Source organism: Semicossyphus pulcher, unplaced genomic scaffold (genome assembly GCF_022749685.1).
Source record: "Semicossyphus pulcher isolate SPU_LCO1_2020_fin unplaced genomic scaffold, fSemPul1.0.p SCAF_5, whole genome shotgun sequence".
In the NCBI taxonomy this organism is placed as follows: Eukaryota; Metazoa; Chordata; class Actinopteri; order Labriformes; family Labridae; genus Semicossyphus; species Semicossyphus pulcher.
This window is the reverse complement of record NW_027211726.1, coordinates 19,219,078-19,235,806: the sequence shown is the minus strand read 5'-3', so window position 1 is coordinate 19,235,806 and position 16,729 is coordinate 19,219,078. Positions and strand designations below refer to the sequence as shown.

Genomic DNA, 16,729 nt, shown 5'->3' with positions numbered 1-16,729 from the left:
CCACTTTCTGTTTTAATGATAATATGTACCATGGAAAGGATCTGGGAAATTTCTGGTAAACAAAATTAACATTTAAAGGGCCAGTTCGCCGATGTTCAACCTTAGTCCTATCATGCTATTATGGGGAGCTAATGCCATTATGGTAGGAAAAATGCAATGCAAATGCAATTTCACTCTGTGTCTTTGGAGGATGCTATCCCCTTCTCCAATGGGTCCTGGAAAACCTCCGCCAGACAACGTAAAATGCGTCATCTGGCGGAGGCCAGGACGCTTGCTAAACTACACTTCCTCAATCTAGGACACCCGCCTCCGATGTCATGCCTCGTTCAAAATCGTAGGTTTTAAATGTAGACTGCAGACCTGAAGATTTTTTAGACGAACCACCGGTATATTCTCGTCGTACTTCAGATTCTGTACGGCTCTGAGCCACTGCCTGCAGCAAAAACGGTAGTATTTCACTCCGTCTCTCGCTGGGCCGTTCCTTTCAGAGGTAGGGGCGCAATGCACGCTGGGTGTTGTAGTACAATGGGCGAAACCACGAGCTGTTTGTACAAATTTCTCCACATATATGGCACCAATTTCAAATATTGCTTCTATCAATTACAGAGAACACCAGGTTTAACTGACAGTGGCTTTTTCCAGAGGTGAATCGCTCCTTTACGATAGCTTAACTAAAATTTAAATCTGTGTAGTTTGTGGGATTCTGAAAAACACTCACTATTTTATGAATGTCACTCATTTCACATTTCCAACTGGAAGATCAGATGCCAACGACAAATAAAATAAAAACCATGCGATACAAGTCTTTCCTCTTTTTACAAACCAAAGTGCTATCTTTTAATTTGAACACTTCATGTACACACTGCACAGCTTCAGTCTTATATTTCTAGTCCACAGTTTGTCTCTCATGACGAAACATTAAACATTGCACACTCCATGTGAAACATAAAATATGAACAGGGAACTTTTGTAACGCTTAAATCATTGTTTTCTATGTCTCTGGCTACAGTACCATGATAAATCAGCACAAAATGACATCCACAACATGTGTAAACAAAACACTAAACCTAAAATAACAGATATTTCTGGAGGGAGATTCATGCATCAATAGATATTCTTAATGTGGCATAAAATTAGAACAAAACTTGATGGATTACTTGTGGATAAAGTTGAGAAATAGGAACAGAAATGTGACAATAATGAACACAATGGCTATAATTATCATAACAAAACTACAAAAATCAGACAGGGCCAATTTCCACAAGGCATTTCTGGCATGAACATTTCACAAACTTCAGTCAGTCAGCTGCAGTTGTTCTTTTTTTTAACAGTGATATGTAATCTGAGGCTCGTTGCACTGGGTCCCATTCATCCAGACACATAAATCTACACAAAAACAATGTATAATAACGTTATTTGCACAGTTATTTTCTGTCAGCAGGGATCTGCAAATCACAAGACAGCTTTCGAAGTATAATGTAGGTGAACTGTCTTTGTATGACCACCAGCCTCTTTCTGAGCTGTGGTATAAACATATAAGCTTTTAGTCTTTAGATGTAGCTCTCCTGCTCCTCCTTCACAGAGGGAATGGTTTGAGTCCCAACATCTGATTCTTTTAAAAAAGTTACTTCACTTTTCTCCGTATTCTTCTCCTCCTCCTTTTCTTCTGTTTCAATCCCACCATCCTCCTCCTCCTCCTCCTGCTCCTCTGTAGTTTTGTCTGTCTGGGACAGTTCTGGCTGGTTGTCTCTACTGTGTTTCGGGCTCTGGCTGCAGAGTCGATGCTGGTCCTGGCTGTTGAAGAATCTTCTGATGGTGTGTTTAGGCAGACCCAGCTGAGCCGACAGAGTGTGGATCGCCTCCTCGTCTGGGTTGAGGCCCACGTCCTGAATGAAGCTCTGCAGGATTCCCAGCGCTTCCTGTGACACTTTTAACCCCTCGCCTTGGAGCTCTTCTCCACCCTGGACCCTGTTTTGTGCCTCTGAACAAACCCCCACCCCACCTCCATCGTCTTCCCTCACACCGGGCCACTTCATTGTGAGCTTCTCCTTCACCCCGCCATTTTTTCTGTCTCCTGTGACCTCATTAATCCCATCCTCACTTACATTTCCATCCCTCACCTGCTCCTTGCCCTCTGTTTCATTGTCCTTCACCCTTCCATTACAACTCCACTCCCCTCCCAGCATGCTCCTCTCTCCTCTTCCCCCCTCAATGCACTCCTTACTGTCCCCTCTCTCACTACAGCCTCTGCCCTGCAGACGCACTCTAATGTGCCCCCAGCTGCCCCCAGCCTCGGACTCTGCAGGTGATGCGGCGCACGGTTGCAGTGGAGAAAGGTGAGGCCCTGCCTCTGGCTGCAGGGGCTGATGGGGTTGAAGGTGGTGCTGTTGTGGCAGCGGAGAGTTGCGTTGGTACTGTAGAGAGAAAAAGAAATGAGAAGCAATAAAAAGCTGTAATAATTTCCTTTGTGGTAATTTGTCTAGACAGAAGTGCGTTTTTGAGATCTAAACAACAAAAAAGGGAGAATTAAATTTTTATTTGTAAATATTTTTATGGACCTTTATTAGATTCTGTGTAATAATGTAAAAGTAATGGCTGTGTACTAATCTACTTCACTGCTTAATGGAATGCAGTCTGTTCTTTTTAGACTAATTTTATTGTCATTTAAAGAGAACTGGCAGCACATTTTCCATCTCTAATTAGAAATACTTTATAACTGATATTAAAATTGTTCTTATATAAGAATGGAGACTAAACACGCTTTGCTATTATAACTAATAAACTTGTTTCTCACTGGAGCTCTAAAAACTCTGAATTCTGTCCTGTATTTAAACTTAGTCTACACAAAACATACACCGATTGATTACCCTATAAACACCAGAACTGTTTAAAGCTGTACATGTAAGGTCTACTTTTAATGCTCTGCACACAATGGTATTCCACGCAACATACTGTACTGTTACAGACTGATGCACAGCCATGTGTGACACGCTAACCCTGCTATAATCATGCAATTAATACATGTTCAAGATATGGACATTTTCTTTTTCATTTTATTCCTACAAAACTTTCTATAGCCGCTAACTAAGAATCATTTTTAAAGGGGCCGTATCTTTTAAATGGATATTCTCATATTTTCATGGGTTTCACATTTTTGGGTGTTTATTGTTCACAGTGAAAAAGTGAAAACTGCATAATTCCATGTTTGTCCAGAATTACATTTTTAAAAAGGTAGCCTCTGAAATGGGCCGTTCAGAACAGCTGCAGGTTTCTACATAGAACCTTGTTTTAGCTGAAATCGACCAATCGTCATTCACCTCAGGCTGCCTTCTTGCACTAGCTTGTAGTGAAGTCGTTGTCGAGATTTCAACTCACCATCCCGATACCTCCTGGCGATTCCGGCTCATAGATATAAGGCCGAATAACCGATCCTAGAGCAGCCATGTTCTCTACAGCTTTGAAGTGCCTCCCCACGTGGGATCCCCCACATGGGGAGGGGCTACGTGGTCATTCAAAATACTGTCAGCCGATCGTGGCTAAGATCTAACCTTTGAATGTCAAAACGGCTTTTTCATTTCAGGAGGAAGGAGAGGCTCCGAAAAGTTGTTAAAATAAAATATGTATGTGTTTTTCAAAAACACATTAGAATAATAGGAAATGTATTGCATAGCTAAAATATGTCCCCTTTAAAAACCTATCGGAGGATGGTTTGAAGCAGCAGTCTGTGTGTAATGACATTGTGTTTCTCTCGTCTCTGTTGTCTCACCAGTGTATTGTCATTGCTGAGCAGTGTGAGCCTGTCAGTGCAGTGCTGCTGTGCCGTCGTGTTGCTGCTCTCCTGCTCGTAGATGGCGTCACGTTCAGTCTGGGACAGGCTGAGGAAGCGGCGGATCATGCACAGGTTCTCCCACAGGGTCCGGTTCTCCGGGCTGGGATCCTCCTTCCAGCGCAGCAGCTCGCACAGCCAGCCCTGCAGGAGGAACGGTAACACTTTACTCCTTTAGTCCCTCTATTTAGCATCTAGCTTTAGCAACATAAAACCTTATACTTAACATTAAGTGGATCAAACAGTTTTATTTTATCTGACCTGATCCAAAAACTCTGTAGAGCAATAGAAAGCAAAGAGACAGACGTCACTTGTGTGATTAACTATAATGTGTCCAGAAAAAGCTGTTAAACCGTCTAATGTCCTGCCATAATTGCCGCTTTATAATAAACATTTCCATTAGCTATGCTAATCAAGTCAATATTCTGTTAATTAGTTCATTAATTAGTGAATATTTCTACATCAACAGGCTCATCTTCTTATACCTCAGAGTATCAATATATTAGTGTCTTTCTAACCATCAAAGAGTCAAAAAGGATGAAAGCATTTTTCTATTTTTATGTCCCTGTGTGTTGTTAGATTGAATGCTAGCTAAAGCTAGCTTATTTTAGCGTCTTTATGTTTATGGCAACAAAAACAGCATTCAATCAGAGAAAAACATCAACCCTTTTTAGGCTGTTAAAGCATGTTGAAAGGAAAATGATTGAATGTTTAATAGAAAGTCACTCACAACCCCACATATCTTAGCTTCCTAGTATTTTGTTTGTGGTGCTAAACCAATGACTGTATATAAAGATGGACGACACATCTCCATGTACTTTCAATGTACAAAATTGAAGCCGAAATACCCCCGAGGCGGACGCTGCTACCTTGCGAATGTGACAGAGCCAGAGACTGCGCAGTAGAGATCGGTGGGTGGAGCTGCCGTAGCCACTTCCGCTAACCAAAACAAACACTTAAGGATTAAGCATCCCACACGCTCACGTCTTTAACAGCAGAAAAGCTTCTTGTGTTGTCTTGTCTTGTCATTTTAATGTTGCTCTAAATATACAAACTCAAAAATAAAAGCAGATGTGAACATCCTCTTATGGAAAAGCCAGAAGATGATGAAGAGATTTTCATATTAGCTTTAATTTCATCCTGCAGCCAAACTGCAGCGTATTTAACACCTTTTTGTGTTGGTCTGAAGCAGACGTTCACAGGTATGTAAACTTCAGTGACTGTAGTGATTGTTTGTGTTACGTTTCCTCTCACCGTTCCTCCTCTACTCTGCTAATTCGGAACAGATCGGCTGCAGGACCCATATTTGTCAACAGAGCTGTCAATCATCCTTTTTACAGCATCAAATAACTCATTAAAACTTGTGATCAGCATGATAAGAACTAACTATAATGACAGAAACCATGTTTGAGAAACATGTATTTGACATGTTTTTTGATTTTATAGTTTGACTCATCTCCCATCTGTTAACATGGAGGAGGCGGGCTTTATGACCTAAACCAGTCAGCAGGGGGGGATAGAGATGTTTTGGCTTCACTATAGGGAGCTGTCGTGTCATCCATCTTTTTATACAGACTATAAACCAAAGTCACATAACACAATTTTTGAATACTCAAAGGTAAAAAGTAGCACACTCGAAGATCTTCAGGAGGAAGTTGATGTTGATGCTAATGATTTGATCTATTGTGTGAATCTCTGGTGTCAGAGGTGAGACATCAAATTACCTGTATTGCTGACATGAATTAGAATGGAAATAAACTATACATTTACAATAATCTACTTTGATCCAAAATAGGCTTATGTTATAAAGCTTCTTGTCTTTTTAATGTTTTCTCTCATTTAACACAAAAATAAAAGCAGATGTGAACATCCTCTAATGGAGAAGCCAGAAGATGATGGAGAGATTTTCTCATTAGCTTTAATTTCTTCCTGCATCACGAGGGAAGAAACTTGTGAGTGGCAGATTGAGGAGCCAAACTAGTTTCAGATCCATGAACTGGAGCATGATTACGTTTTCATGCAGGCTAATGCGCACACACAGAAACCAGCAGGCGAGCACACACACACGCACACATACACCTGGCTGTAGCCCAAGTCTAGCACACAATGCCATCCAGATGCACAGTGCAGATAGAACAGAGGGATCCAGCATGGTTCTGCCTGCCAAACAGGCGGGTAATACGGGGAAACAGAGAGAGAGAGGGGAAGAGAGAGGTAAGGAGAATATAAGGAAAGAGAAGTAAAAAGGGAGGCCAGAGAAGAAGAGATGGGAAAAGACCCTGAGGGGTTTTTGGACCACCTGTCTGTACTGGCATGACCGCTGAATGACCTCCAAACATCTTTATGATGAGGGGAAAGAAGAGAGCGAAAGAAAGAAAGAAAAAAAGAAAGAAAAGTGAAAATTGGAGGCACGAGAGGAAGAGAAAATGAGACAGCTAAAATCCCCCCATTCCATGAAGGGAAATTATCCTCAAAACAAAAGGCAATAACAAGCTTATGGGGCCGCCATAAAAATGAGAACAATAAACACTCAAATCATGTGTGTATTAGTGCGTTTGTGTGTGTTTGTGGGCTGGTGTGTGCATGCATTCACTTGTACAGTATGTCTATGTGCACAAATAAGTGGTGTGTGCGTGTGCGTGTGTTTTTGTATGGTGACTATTAAAGCGATAATTTAGGACACAATAGCAGTCTGATGCACTGATGATAGTCCTCTGCAGAGTACAGCTGCTGGTTGATTATCTGGGCTTTCCTCCACACACACACACACAAACCATGCCTACTTTATCTGAGGAGATGTATTCATCACTGAACTAAAATTTGAACAATAAAGCAATAGAAAGGATTGGGTGCAATATGTGCAAGTTTAGGACAGGAGATCATCAGATTCACACCAGCAGGCAAGCAAGTACCTGACTTTTGGAGGCGGCCACCTTTGCAAACAGAGCCTGAGACACTTTGGCTCTCTTCATCTCGTGCTGAATCTCCTCGTAGATAGAAGCGCTCACGTTGAGAACACAACTGTCCGTCCTTAAACCTCTGTCTCCTGCGACTGGGGACAATCTCGCCTGGAAAAAAAGAAGACAAAAAAGACACTAAATTGGGATCTGATATCAATACATACCAATGTAAACTGTGGATTGATTTCAGGGAGACAGCGTGAACCACTGCACACGATACTTCCTGGAATCAAAGCTCTACCATGGCTAGAGAAGCAGCTGGCAACTTGATGTAGGTTATTAGAGGAAACATGTGGCAGTCTGCTCCCTCTCCAGGCCGACAGAGGGGAGTCAGCAGTGCAGCGCAGAAGGAGCTGGCCGTAACAGATTGGGAGTAAATGGGGGGAAAGAACAGTAGATGGAAAAAGAAACTATGAGGGAGTTGAGCTAGAGGAAGCTGGTAGGGTAGTTCATATGATCGGTTTGTACTGCAGAGCATTAAGGAAAAAATCATCTCAAGCATGGGTCAGTAGGTTATCCTTCCCAGCTAGCAAAATGTTAGCATCAGATTGCTAACATGCTAGGTGGCGGATAGCTCAGCGGCGGCTTGTGTACAGAGGCTATAGTCCTTGATGTGGAGGCCCCTGGTTCAACTCCCACCCTTGACCCTTTGCCACGGGTCATCCCCACTCTCTCCTCTCTTGTTTCTAACACTATCCACTGTCCTCTCTAAACAAAAAACAGAATGCTAACATGTTTACATGAACATGGCTAACATGCTGATTTGGTCACATTACAATTTAAACCTGGTGATGGCATTAACATCAAAGGGATCATCAAATGTCCTGAGGGGAGCATAAATGTTATACCAGTTTTTTGGGAACGTATCATTAGTCGTTCCAACAATCCACTTTAAACTGCAAATGTTAAGCTGATGATGCTGTTACAGGAAAGGTCAGGGGTCAGTGAGCTTCCCTAGTGAGCACTAACGGGGATTTCAACGATGAAATTTGGTTGTTAACAGGGTGAAATCAGGTCTCATTTCAACCTTTTTTAAACCAGCTAAAATACGGTTACGACAGATACGGTTATCAACGTTTCGCACACACTTTTGTGTTATAATTTTGTTAACGTGTTCATTTCAGCGTTGAAAGGGTGACAACAGTGATGATTGTAGCGGCATCTCTCCAAAATCAATCAAAATTTTATTTTTCATACAAAAAAAAAACACAGCGCTTTATGGGCTGTGTGATGTTAACAAGAAGGTTCAGTGAAGAAGAAGAAAAAAGAAGACTGCGTATGCCCAGGTTCTTTGGCTGTGCAGCTCTGACTGTGAAGGCAGAGCGACCCCTGGATGTGGACGTAGTTCAATAATACCTGACAAAACAAAGTTTCACAAGCGAACGTGGTAGCCGACTGGGTTGAGTGCTTGGCTTGAATGAAGCTAACGTGGGATCAAAGCCAGGTCAACCTATGTTGTAAAAAAAAATGTTGTTGGTGACTGTAACGCACTGCTCACTTATAATCATTTTATGAGACTTGAAAATCGCCGTTAACATGTGTGTGAATGTGTGATGAATCTTGTGACAGAAGCAGGTGAAATCTGGTCTAAACATAATGTTTAATCATCTTCAAATAGTCGGTGAAAAAATGTTTGAACCGGTCTTTTCAGCGGGGGGTCATAGTCGTCATTTAAACGTCTTTTCAAAAATTCTGGCTGGATCACAACAACTGCTTCATATAGCTGTTTATGCTTTTACATTTCCTTGTTAAATTAAGCTTGTTTGATCTCTGGCTGGGGCTGCACGGTGGTGCAGTGGTTAGCGCTGTCACCTCACAGCTAGAAGGTTCCTGGTTTAAATCCTGGTTCGGACATCTTTCTGTGAGGAGTTTGCATGTTCTCGCTGTGCATGCATAGGTTCTCTCCAGGTACTGTGGCTTCCTCCCACAGTCCAAAGACATGCTCGTTAGGTTCATTGGTGACTCTCAAATTTACCGTAGGTGTGAATATGAGCGTGAAAAGTCTCTATGTGTCAACCCTGTGATTGACTGGCGATCAGTCAAGGGTGTACCCCGCCTCTCGACCAATGAAAGCTGTGATAGGCTCCAGCCCCCTGGGACCCTGAATTGATAAGCGGTAGAGATAATGGATGGATGGATGATCGTGGCAACATATTTGAACAAATGTCTTTCATAGCAGAACATTTTTAAATCTGCTACATTTGACTTTTCCTCGTGATTTAAATTATCCTAAGTAGGTTAAGTGACAGAACTCCCTCTTCAACTTCAGTGTTCTTTCATGAGGTGAAAGACATATCTTAAAACAGCTTTTTGATGTCATCTCTCTCAGGCTGTCTGCTGTCTGACCTGTGTGGGTCTCGGTGGTGTATTGTTGCAGCTGGGGGTGAATCCAGTCAGGCTTCTGTCTTTCTCCTCCTGGTAGACGCGCTCCCTCTCAGCTTCGGGCAGCTGCAGGAAGCTGTACATGGCTCGCAGGTTGACCAGAAGAGACTGGGAGGCGTGTTTAGGGTCCTCCTCTTTACGCAGAATCTCTGACAGCAGACCCTGGTAAAGATACGCACAACCACACAAGTCAATGGTTGCTCTTTCTTTTCTCTACATATTCTCTGGGTCTCATTCAAAGAGGCACCTCATCAAGTTTCTGTGGTTTAGTGTTTCACAGCTACAGATGATACAGAGCCAGTTCCCAGTGAGTGCTAAGCGCCCTACTCGCCTGTCGAGTTGGCATTATTCTGGCTTTACTGTGTGAGAAGAAAAGCCTTCAAACATCTCATGCAGATTGTTGGGCTTCCTGTCTGAAAAGAAATCTGATCTTACGCTGGCAGTAAAATAAAAAGAGAGGAAGCAGCCTTCTTATTCAAATCATGGATCATCTTTTGATACACGCAAACTCCTTCTTCCAAATTGATGAAGGCTTTACGTGTATTCCAAATGATAAATGATCCTGTCAAGTCGATATGGCAGGCTGGCATCATGCCCGACTTGTATGGCTGGCTCTGAGGCACCTTGGACTTGGCAATGTGGAAACACGGGGGCGGATAATAACTACCTCTGCTTATTGTGATGAAAATGATAATGACGGTAATAATAATAATAACAATGGGCTTAGCCCGTCCTCGGAGCCCCGTTTCTGTGGGTGTGGTGGTGAATGTAAGATGATGGACACAGATAACGTGGCATTTTAGTGTTGGAGGCGATGGCAGAGGGAGATATGGGTACAAAATGGGGAAGAGCGATGGAAGAAGAAAGGGAAAGGTTGAAAAAGATGGATTGACACATCAGAGGAAGAGATTAAAAGAATAAAAGGGCTGTCAGAGGTAAAGGTGGTAAGATGAGGGGACAGTGAGACAGAGGAAAAGGTAGAGAGGGAGACAGGATTTCTCCAAGGGGCTGTGATTAGTTGGCCTAGCAGCTGCTTCAGCGCTGGCACCGTCTTTGTGCTGCAGAGAGCTGGCACAAACACACACACACATACATACGCACATGCATGGGGGGGAGGGGGCACTGCGGCAAAGGCCATGCCAATGTGCCAACCATCAAACACACATAATTATAGGACACATTTACGAACAACCGCAGCACAAGAAAACACCGTCCAAAAGATAATCGCCAGCAAACAGCTTCCACCTCCTTCAACACCTTCAGATCAAAGTCACTGTGATGTCTGTGATCATACCTGGGTCCTGTTAAAGGCGACCCGCGCAAAGATAGCCTGGGAGATGCCCGCTCTCTTCAGTTCCTCCCTCACACAGTGGTAGATGTCACCTGGCACGTCTGTTAGCCCCACGGAAGTCCCAGCCGATGTCTGGATCGGTGGCCCGGCTGCAGGGCCTCCTCCTATGCCACAGTGAGCCTGCTGCGGGGCTTGGGAGTCAGGGACTTTAGCGAAGACCTTAGCAGGTGCCCTCCCTACAGGCGGGTGGTTGAGATACTGCTGTGGGGGAGGCGGGTGACCCTGGCCAGCTAGCATGCGGCTAACAGCATACTGCTGGTTGAGAAACTGGGCCATCACAAGCTGCTGGTTCACCATTTGGGAGCTGAGCGGTTGGGTGACCAAGCCGTGAGTGCGCAGGCCGAGGGGCGGACGGCCACATATGTTGGCTACGTCTCCACGAGAGAAAAGGAGGGTGGAGGTCTGGTCGGCTGGGCTACTTGTGATTGGCTGCTGGGTGAGGGTGATGTGTGTGGACTGGTCAGAGAAGCTGTCAATGTCTGAAAAAAATGGACACAAAAAAAACAATTATTGACACACAAATAAATAGTTTGTCCCAAATCCATCCTGAATAATAATTCTATAGTTGTTATGAGTATGTAGTGTATTCACAGTGGAAAAGTCACAAAATTAAGTATACTAAAAACAAACGGCAGTATGTTTTATTATATTCTGTAGATTTTTTTTTAATGGTACCGCAGATGGAAACTATTCCCTCACGATGCAGTCGGTAAATGAAACAGCTGGACATTTTAAAACAAATTGGGTGGGAGAGAAAGACCTTCAGAGACGTCTGAGGAAAATTAAGAATATTAAATCTTTACCAAAAAAAGAGAGTTTAACATTTCAAAGTAGCAGTTTTAGTTGTAATGATGTCCAATGTCGCACATGTTTACCATTTACACATAGCGGCCATTTTGGTTTTATGTCAACCAGAGGGTGAGAAGCTTAAATGCTGTTATAGTGTGGTACTGCTGTGTCCTTACTGTGTTTTACAAATCGTATAAAGATAGGTAATAATTATAATTTCACCCCTTCTGCCAACTAAAAAAAGAGAATGGATGGTGAAATTCGAGAGGGACATCGGCCCATATTTGAAGGTATAACAACATATTTGTTGGCTCATTAGGTACCAAGCTAAATCTCAACAGCTAACGTTAGCCTTCAACCAATTTCTTGTCAACTTTGGAGTTAGCTAGCTAATTTTAGCGCTAGCTAGAAATGTATGTTCTTTTTGTCGTATTCTGTAGTACTGTAAAAATGTACTGTTAGCTAGCACGTGGCTGGATGCTAACGTAAGCTGTTGCACTGCCTTTTCTGTTGAAACCTACGGTTAAAAAAGTGAAGCTTAGTTTTTTACTATTGTTAAGGCAACCACCGAATCATTAGTGGTTATTAACCTAACAGTTATATTGTAAACTGACAGAAGGCCCGCCTCTACATTCATCCGATAGGACGTCGGGCGCTTTTCTGCTTTGAGTTTTTTCAACTTGAGGCGCTCAGAGCGCTTCCTCAAAAACACGAGGCACACTTAGCGGAAAAACGCAAAAGCAGCCTGCAAAAAGCGGAGTTAACACAATGGTGATTGAGCCTATGACCCACTGATGAAAGACTTTGCATTTGCAGTATTATGAACTGGGTGTCTGGTGCGACCTTCGTGGAAAAAATCATAAGCGGCGCCCAGTTTGTGACGCGTTTTCCATCACCCAGCAGTGGTTGGTCTGCCAGAGAGGGTAGGCGGAGCGAAGCGGCTGCTTTTCTAGTTATGTGGAAGTGTGCTCCCGCAATTACCGTTTATCCCCATAAGGTGGCACCAAATAGAACGAAATTGAGGTCTTCGAGATCACCACTTTAAGTATAAAATAGCACACTGTTACGATTACTATGAAGTGTATTGTGTAGTATGGATTTTGGGACATGCTGTAAGACTTATCAGGCTTACTTAATGTTTGCAGGCTTGATTGAAACCCCTCACCCTGGAAGCATTTGGTCCTCCTGAAGTGTTTGTACCACCTCCCGAACTCCTGACACTTGGCAGCTGAGACGTTTGCATAGTAAGTGCTATTTACAATAGATGATATCATACTCTGAAACAGAGGGAGGAAAGACAATAGAAATTCATTACATTTTCAGAGCTTGTGCTACGGGCGGCCTGGGTGTCTCAGCTGTTCACACATCTGATATTAATGAACTCAGATCTGTGTTATTAAAAAGACCCCCAGGTAAATAAGATAATAAAGACAGATGAGTGTGTCAGTGTGTGAGAGCTCTCTGTGTGTTTTTTACCAACATGTGAACGCATGCATTCGTGTGTGTGCGTGCATGTGTGTGTAATCACACAAAACACTAGAGGTCATCAGAGACTATGCCTCTCTGTCTGTGTCTCCCTCTCTCACACACACACACAAAAACACACACAGTTTTTCCCCAAAGACCGTCCTGTGCAATCTTTACATCTGATTACACCTTTCATCTTCTCATATTTATTTTAATCTGCTTCCCGCAAACAAGAGAGGGGGTAAAGGGAGTGATAAGAGAGAGAGAGAGAGATGGGGGAGGGAGGACAGGCTCGTATCAGATCTGCAGAGAAGGGAGGAATCTAAAAAAGAGAGAGATTTCTCTTTATCAAATTTCTAGATATCCTACGCACCCTGAGGCTAAATAACAGCTAGACTAAGTTGATAATAATGAATATTCATAAAGAGGCCTTCCCCAAATACTGCATCATTAATGTAAAATTATTTCTGCAGTTGTGTCTGTATTTGCTTGATTAAACACACCGGATTGGAAGAAGATGTTAAAACCTGATTTGGACGTTATTGCTGAATCAGTCAAGAGTGCAGAAAAAAAATCAAAAGATAGACAGATAGAAGTGGTGAGGCTGACAGACAGACAGATAAAGTGACAGACAGACAGGTTGGCAGTGGGAAAAAATCAAGATAAGCAGCAGCCCGAGGCGGTCGGGCTTTTTAAGAGATAACCATCTCTCTTTATCTGTTTCTCTGCTGCGCTCTGCCCCCAAACCTTATCTAGCGCTGCATCTGGACTTCCTGTCGAACTATTGGACCACACGCTCACTCTGCCTCATGCGTTAAAGTGGGTACAAACACACACACCCACACACACACACACACACACACAGGACAAGGAAGGGCAAAGACATTACAGGCACACTTTGAACTTCAGCAAATGTCAGTGTGTATGCGTGCTGTGTGTTGTACCTGGGACAGTGGGCACTCCTTGGCCAGGGTGCTCTGGTTCATGTCCTTGAGGAGCTCCTTCAGAGCATTCCTCACGGTGGAGTGACTCCACTGCTCGGCCGGCAAGTCCTCTAATTTAGGACAACTGGACAAGCAGAATTTAAAAAAACAAATGAAAGACCCGAAAAGCAGCATTTTGATATTTGACAGTTTAAAGGGGAAGTACAGCAACCTTTTACATCAATTCATCAAAGATGGGAAGTCACAATCCACAACCTGACTTTAAGTTTTCACTATAATTAGACGCTGGATCCTGCATCATCAGGGTGAAAAAGTTTCCTTCAGAGCCAGAAAAGAAATGCACTTATCTCTTTTTACATGCTGATTAGTGCTTCTCTTGATGGCTAAACTGAACTTCATGTAGACGGCCCGCTTTAAAAGAAGACATTCCCTGGGTGCCGGTTTAGCTCAGCGGTTAAATCGGTGGCTCATATACAGAGGCTATCGTCCTCGATGCGGCAGCGATGGGCTCGACTCCCATCCCCGGCCCTTTGCATATCATCCCCCACTCTCTCTTTCCTGTTTCCAACTCTATCCACTGTACTCTCACTTAATACAGGCATAAAAGCCCAAAAGATAAGAAAGAAAATTCCCAAAACTGATTGACTTTCTTAAATGGAGCCTTTCCCATAATGCACTGGGTGATGAGCAGTCAATCAATCAATCAATCAATCAATCAAATTTTATTTGTATAGCGCCAAATCATAACCAGGGTTATCTCGAGACACTTTACAGAAAGAGCAGGTCTAGACCGACTCTTTGTTAAGTTATTTAAAGAGAGGCCCAACATCAATCCACCATGAGTAGCACTTAGCAATTCGGCACATTGGCAAGGAAAAACTTCCTTTTAACAGGCAGAAACCTCGAGCAGAACCAGACTCATGTTGAACAGCCATCTGCCTCGACTGGATGGGCCGAAAATGGGATAGAAGGAGATGCAGGATAGAGACAGGCAAAGAGAGCAACAACAACATATGTTCTTGTTACCACAACAACATATGTCCTTGTTACATGAACAACAACAGACACATACTTATGGTTACAATGCCAATAATAGTGGTAGACTAGGGTGAAGATTGGCTAAATAAATAAATAAATAAATAAATAATAGTCAAGACCCTAAATAAGTTTCCAGTCTCACACACACTTTTAAGGTTGTGTATGAAAGTCTGGTTTGCAAAAGGATATTAAAGTAATTAATTAAACTCATGTGAGCATAGAACAAACTTACATGATCCCTTCCTTCTTTGAGATAATTGTCCTTTTTTTACAGAAGACATTTTGACTCATCAAATTAGGAAAAGCACAAACACAGGAGCAAATACGTAAAATTAACGGTGTCTGAATTCCAATTAGCTGCTTGCATTGTTAGCCATCGTCAATTTAATTAGTAACACCTGTGTTTTTCTAAGAAAAGTCTGTTTGCTGTGTTATTTATACACTATCTACTTCTGTAACATGCTGCTCTGTCCTAACCCTCATGGTGGATCTGACCAAAGACTTTAAATGTCACACAACTAAAGGGCCACTGTCAAATTAATGGACGGGACATTTATTATTTAAAAATGTTACAGGAAATAATTTTTAATATATTCCACCATTAAAATGCTCATCAAGATTCAGTGCGACAAGCAAATAAAATTACTCATTAAACTTTATCTAATGGCATTAAAACAGTCAAAAACAAGAGTTTTATCACGCTTTCATTTTACGCTTTGTCTTTAAATAGTCTTACTGGTTAATGCACTTTGGTTGTTTTATGTTGTAATACAGAAAAGGTATTATGTAATAAAGGTATTATTATATTACACATTTAGAGAGCGTCTTACCTGTGCAGCTGTATTTTAAGGGTGATAACATGGTGAACATCCTGCAGCATGTCAGCCACTGTGGCATCAGGAGCGTCTGTTACACAAGACAGAGGCACCGGGTTCCACCTGCCCACCTGGATCAGACCTGAACATACACATCAAAAGTGATTATGTGCATACTTGTGTACTTTTCTTTTTGAGTAAGTTTGTGTTTTGTACCTTTGGCCTGTGCGGCCGAGCTGTGCGAGTAGCCGAGCGTCAGCAGGGCCATCTCTATCAGCTGGTTAAACAGCAGGTCTCGCTTGACCAACACAAACTCAGCGTGTTCTTCTCTCCTCTCTCTTTCCAGAGCGCTTTCCTTGTGCTCCACCACGCAGAACACCGGCAGCAGACTCCCTGAGGTGAGCGAGCAGAGAGTGCATACATGACATAAAGACATTCAGTTTTTAGCTTTTTTTCCGAACAAAATAAATGCAGTCCAGGTTTATTTTAATTTCCATATTTGCAATATAACTAGAATCTAATCACATCAAACACAGTGTACTCACAACACATTTACATCCCCCCAATGAACCCAAGACACTAATTAGACATATCAGATGGCACGTAGGCGTTATAATCACTGTACTAAAGACCCAGTCTGTAACATGATGTGTCAAGTAAGTTTAACTAAAAGCATTTAAGAAGAAAACCCCCAACTGAGCTCCTCCTACCTCTGCTGTGCCAGCTCTTACTCTGTGGCATCGCTGTGGGGGGCTTCTGGGCCAGGCAGGAGTTTTTGGCCACGGGGCTCCCCTGCCTGCTCCTATCCTGGACCGAGGGTCCCGCTCCGTTCTGCTCCAGTCGGGCCAGTTTGGCAGGAGGGGGCCGGGGGTCTAGAACAGGATCGCTGCCCTCAGGTTTCATTGCTACATCACACAGGGCATCCATCTGTGGTCTCACACTAAAACAGAGACATGGATACTTAAAAGTCAAACAGACATAAGTTTATGATGATCCTTATTACATGTAGGTACTAAACATATTTTAAAGTAACTTTTGCAATAGAAAAAACAGTGTCCTTCTGGAAAGGGCTGCATACAGTCCGTTCATAATTAAATAAGTGCATACTAAGTAGGAAGAAGTTCATCTGGATACCTAGAGACTGTGAAAGAAGGCTG

At 42.8% G+C, this 16,729-nt stretch overlaps 1 protein-coding gene across 1 annotated transcript; it reads right to left on the bottom strand.

Moving 5' to 3' along the window:
• Nucleotides 1–824: 824 nt before the first annotated feature.
• satb1a (SATB homeobox 1a) lies at nucleotides 825–16,729 on the bottom strand. The gene is made up of 11 exons (XM_069681373.1): nucleotides 16,707–16,729; nucleotides 16,283–16,512; nucleotides 15,789–15,965; nucleotides 15,588–15,714; nucleotides 13,720–13,843; nucleotides 12,474–12,585; nucleotides 10,463–10,998; nucleotides 9,133–9,330; nucleotides 6,739–6,894; nucleotides 3,767–3,970; nucleotides 825–2,414 (listed from the first exon to the last, which is right to left on the bottom strand). The coding sequence occupies exons 2-11, from the start codon at nucleotides 16,497–16,499 to the stop codon at nucleotides 1,551–1,553; spliced, it is 2,715 nt and encodes a 904-aa protein (XP_069537474.1). The 5' UTR covers nucleotides 16,500–16,512; nucleotides 16,707–16,729; the 3' UTR covers nucleotides 825–1,550.

Coding starts and splice junctions, on each gene's coding strand:
- satb1a (XM_069681373.1), bottom strand. CDS start 16,499: ATGGATGCCCTGTGTGATGTAGCAATGAAACCTGAGGGCAGCGATCCT. Junction 10,999..12,473: donor GAGGACCAAATGCTTCCAGG/GTGAGGGGTTTC, acceptor CATTTTTTTCAG/ACATTGACAGCTTCTCTGAC. Junction 9,331..10,462: donor TCGCCTTTAACAGGACCCAG/GTATGATCACAG, acceptor TATCTTTACCAG/GGTCTGCTGTCAGAGATTCT.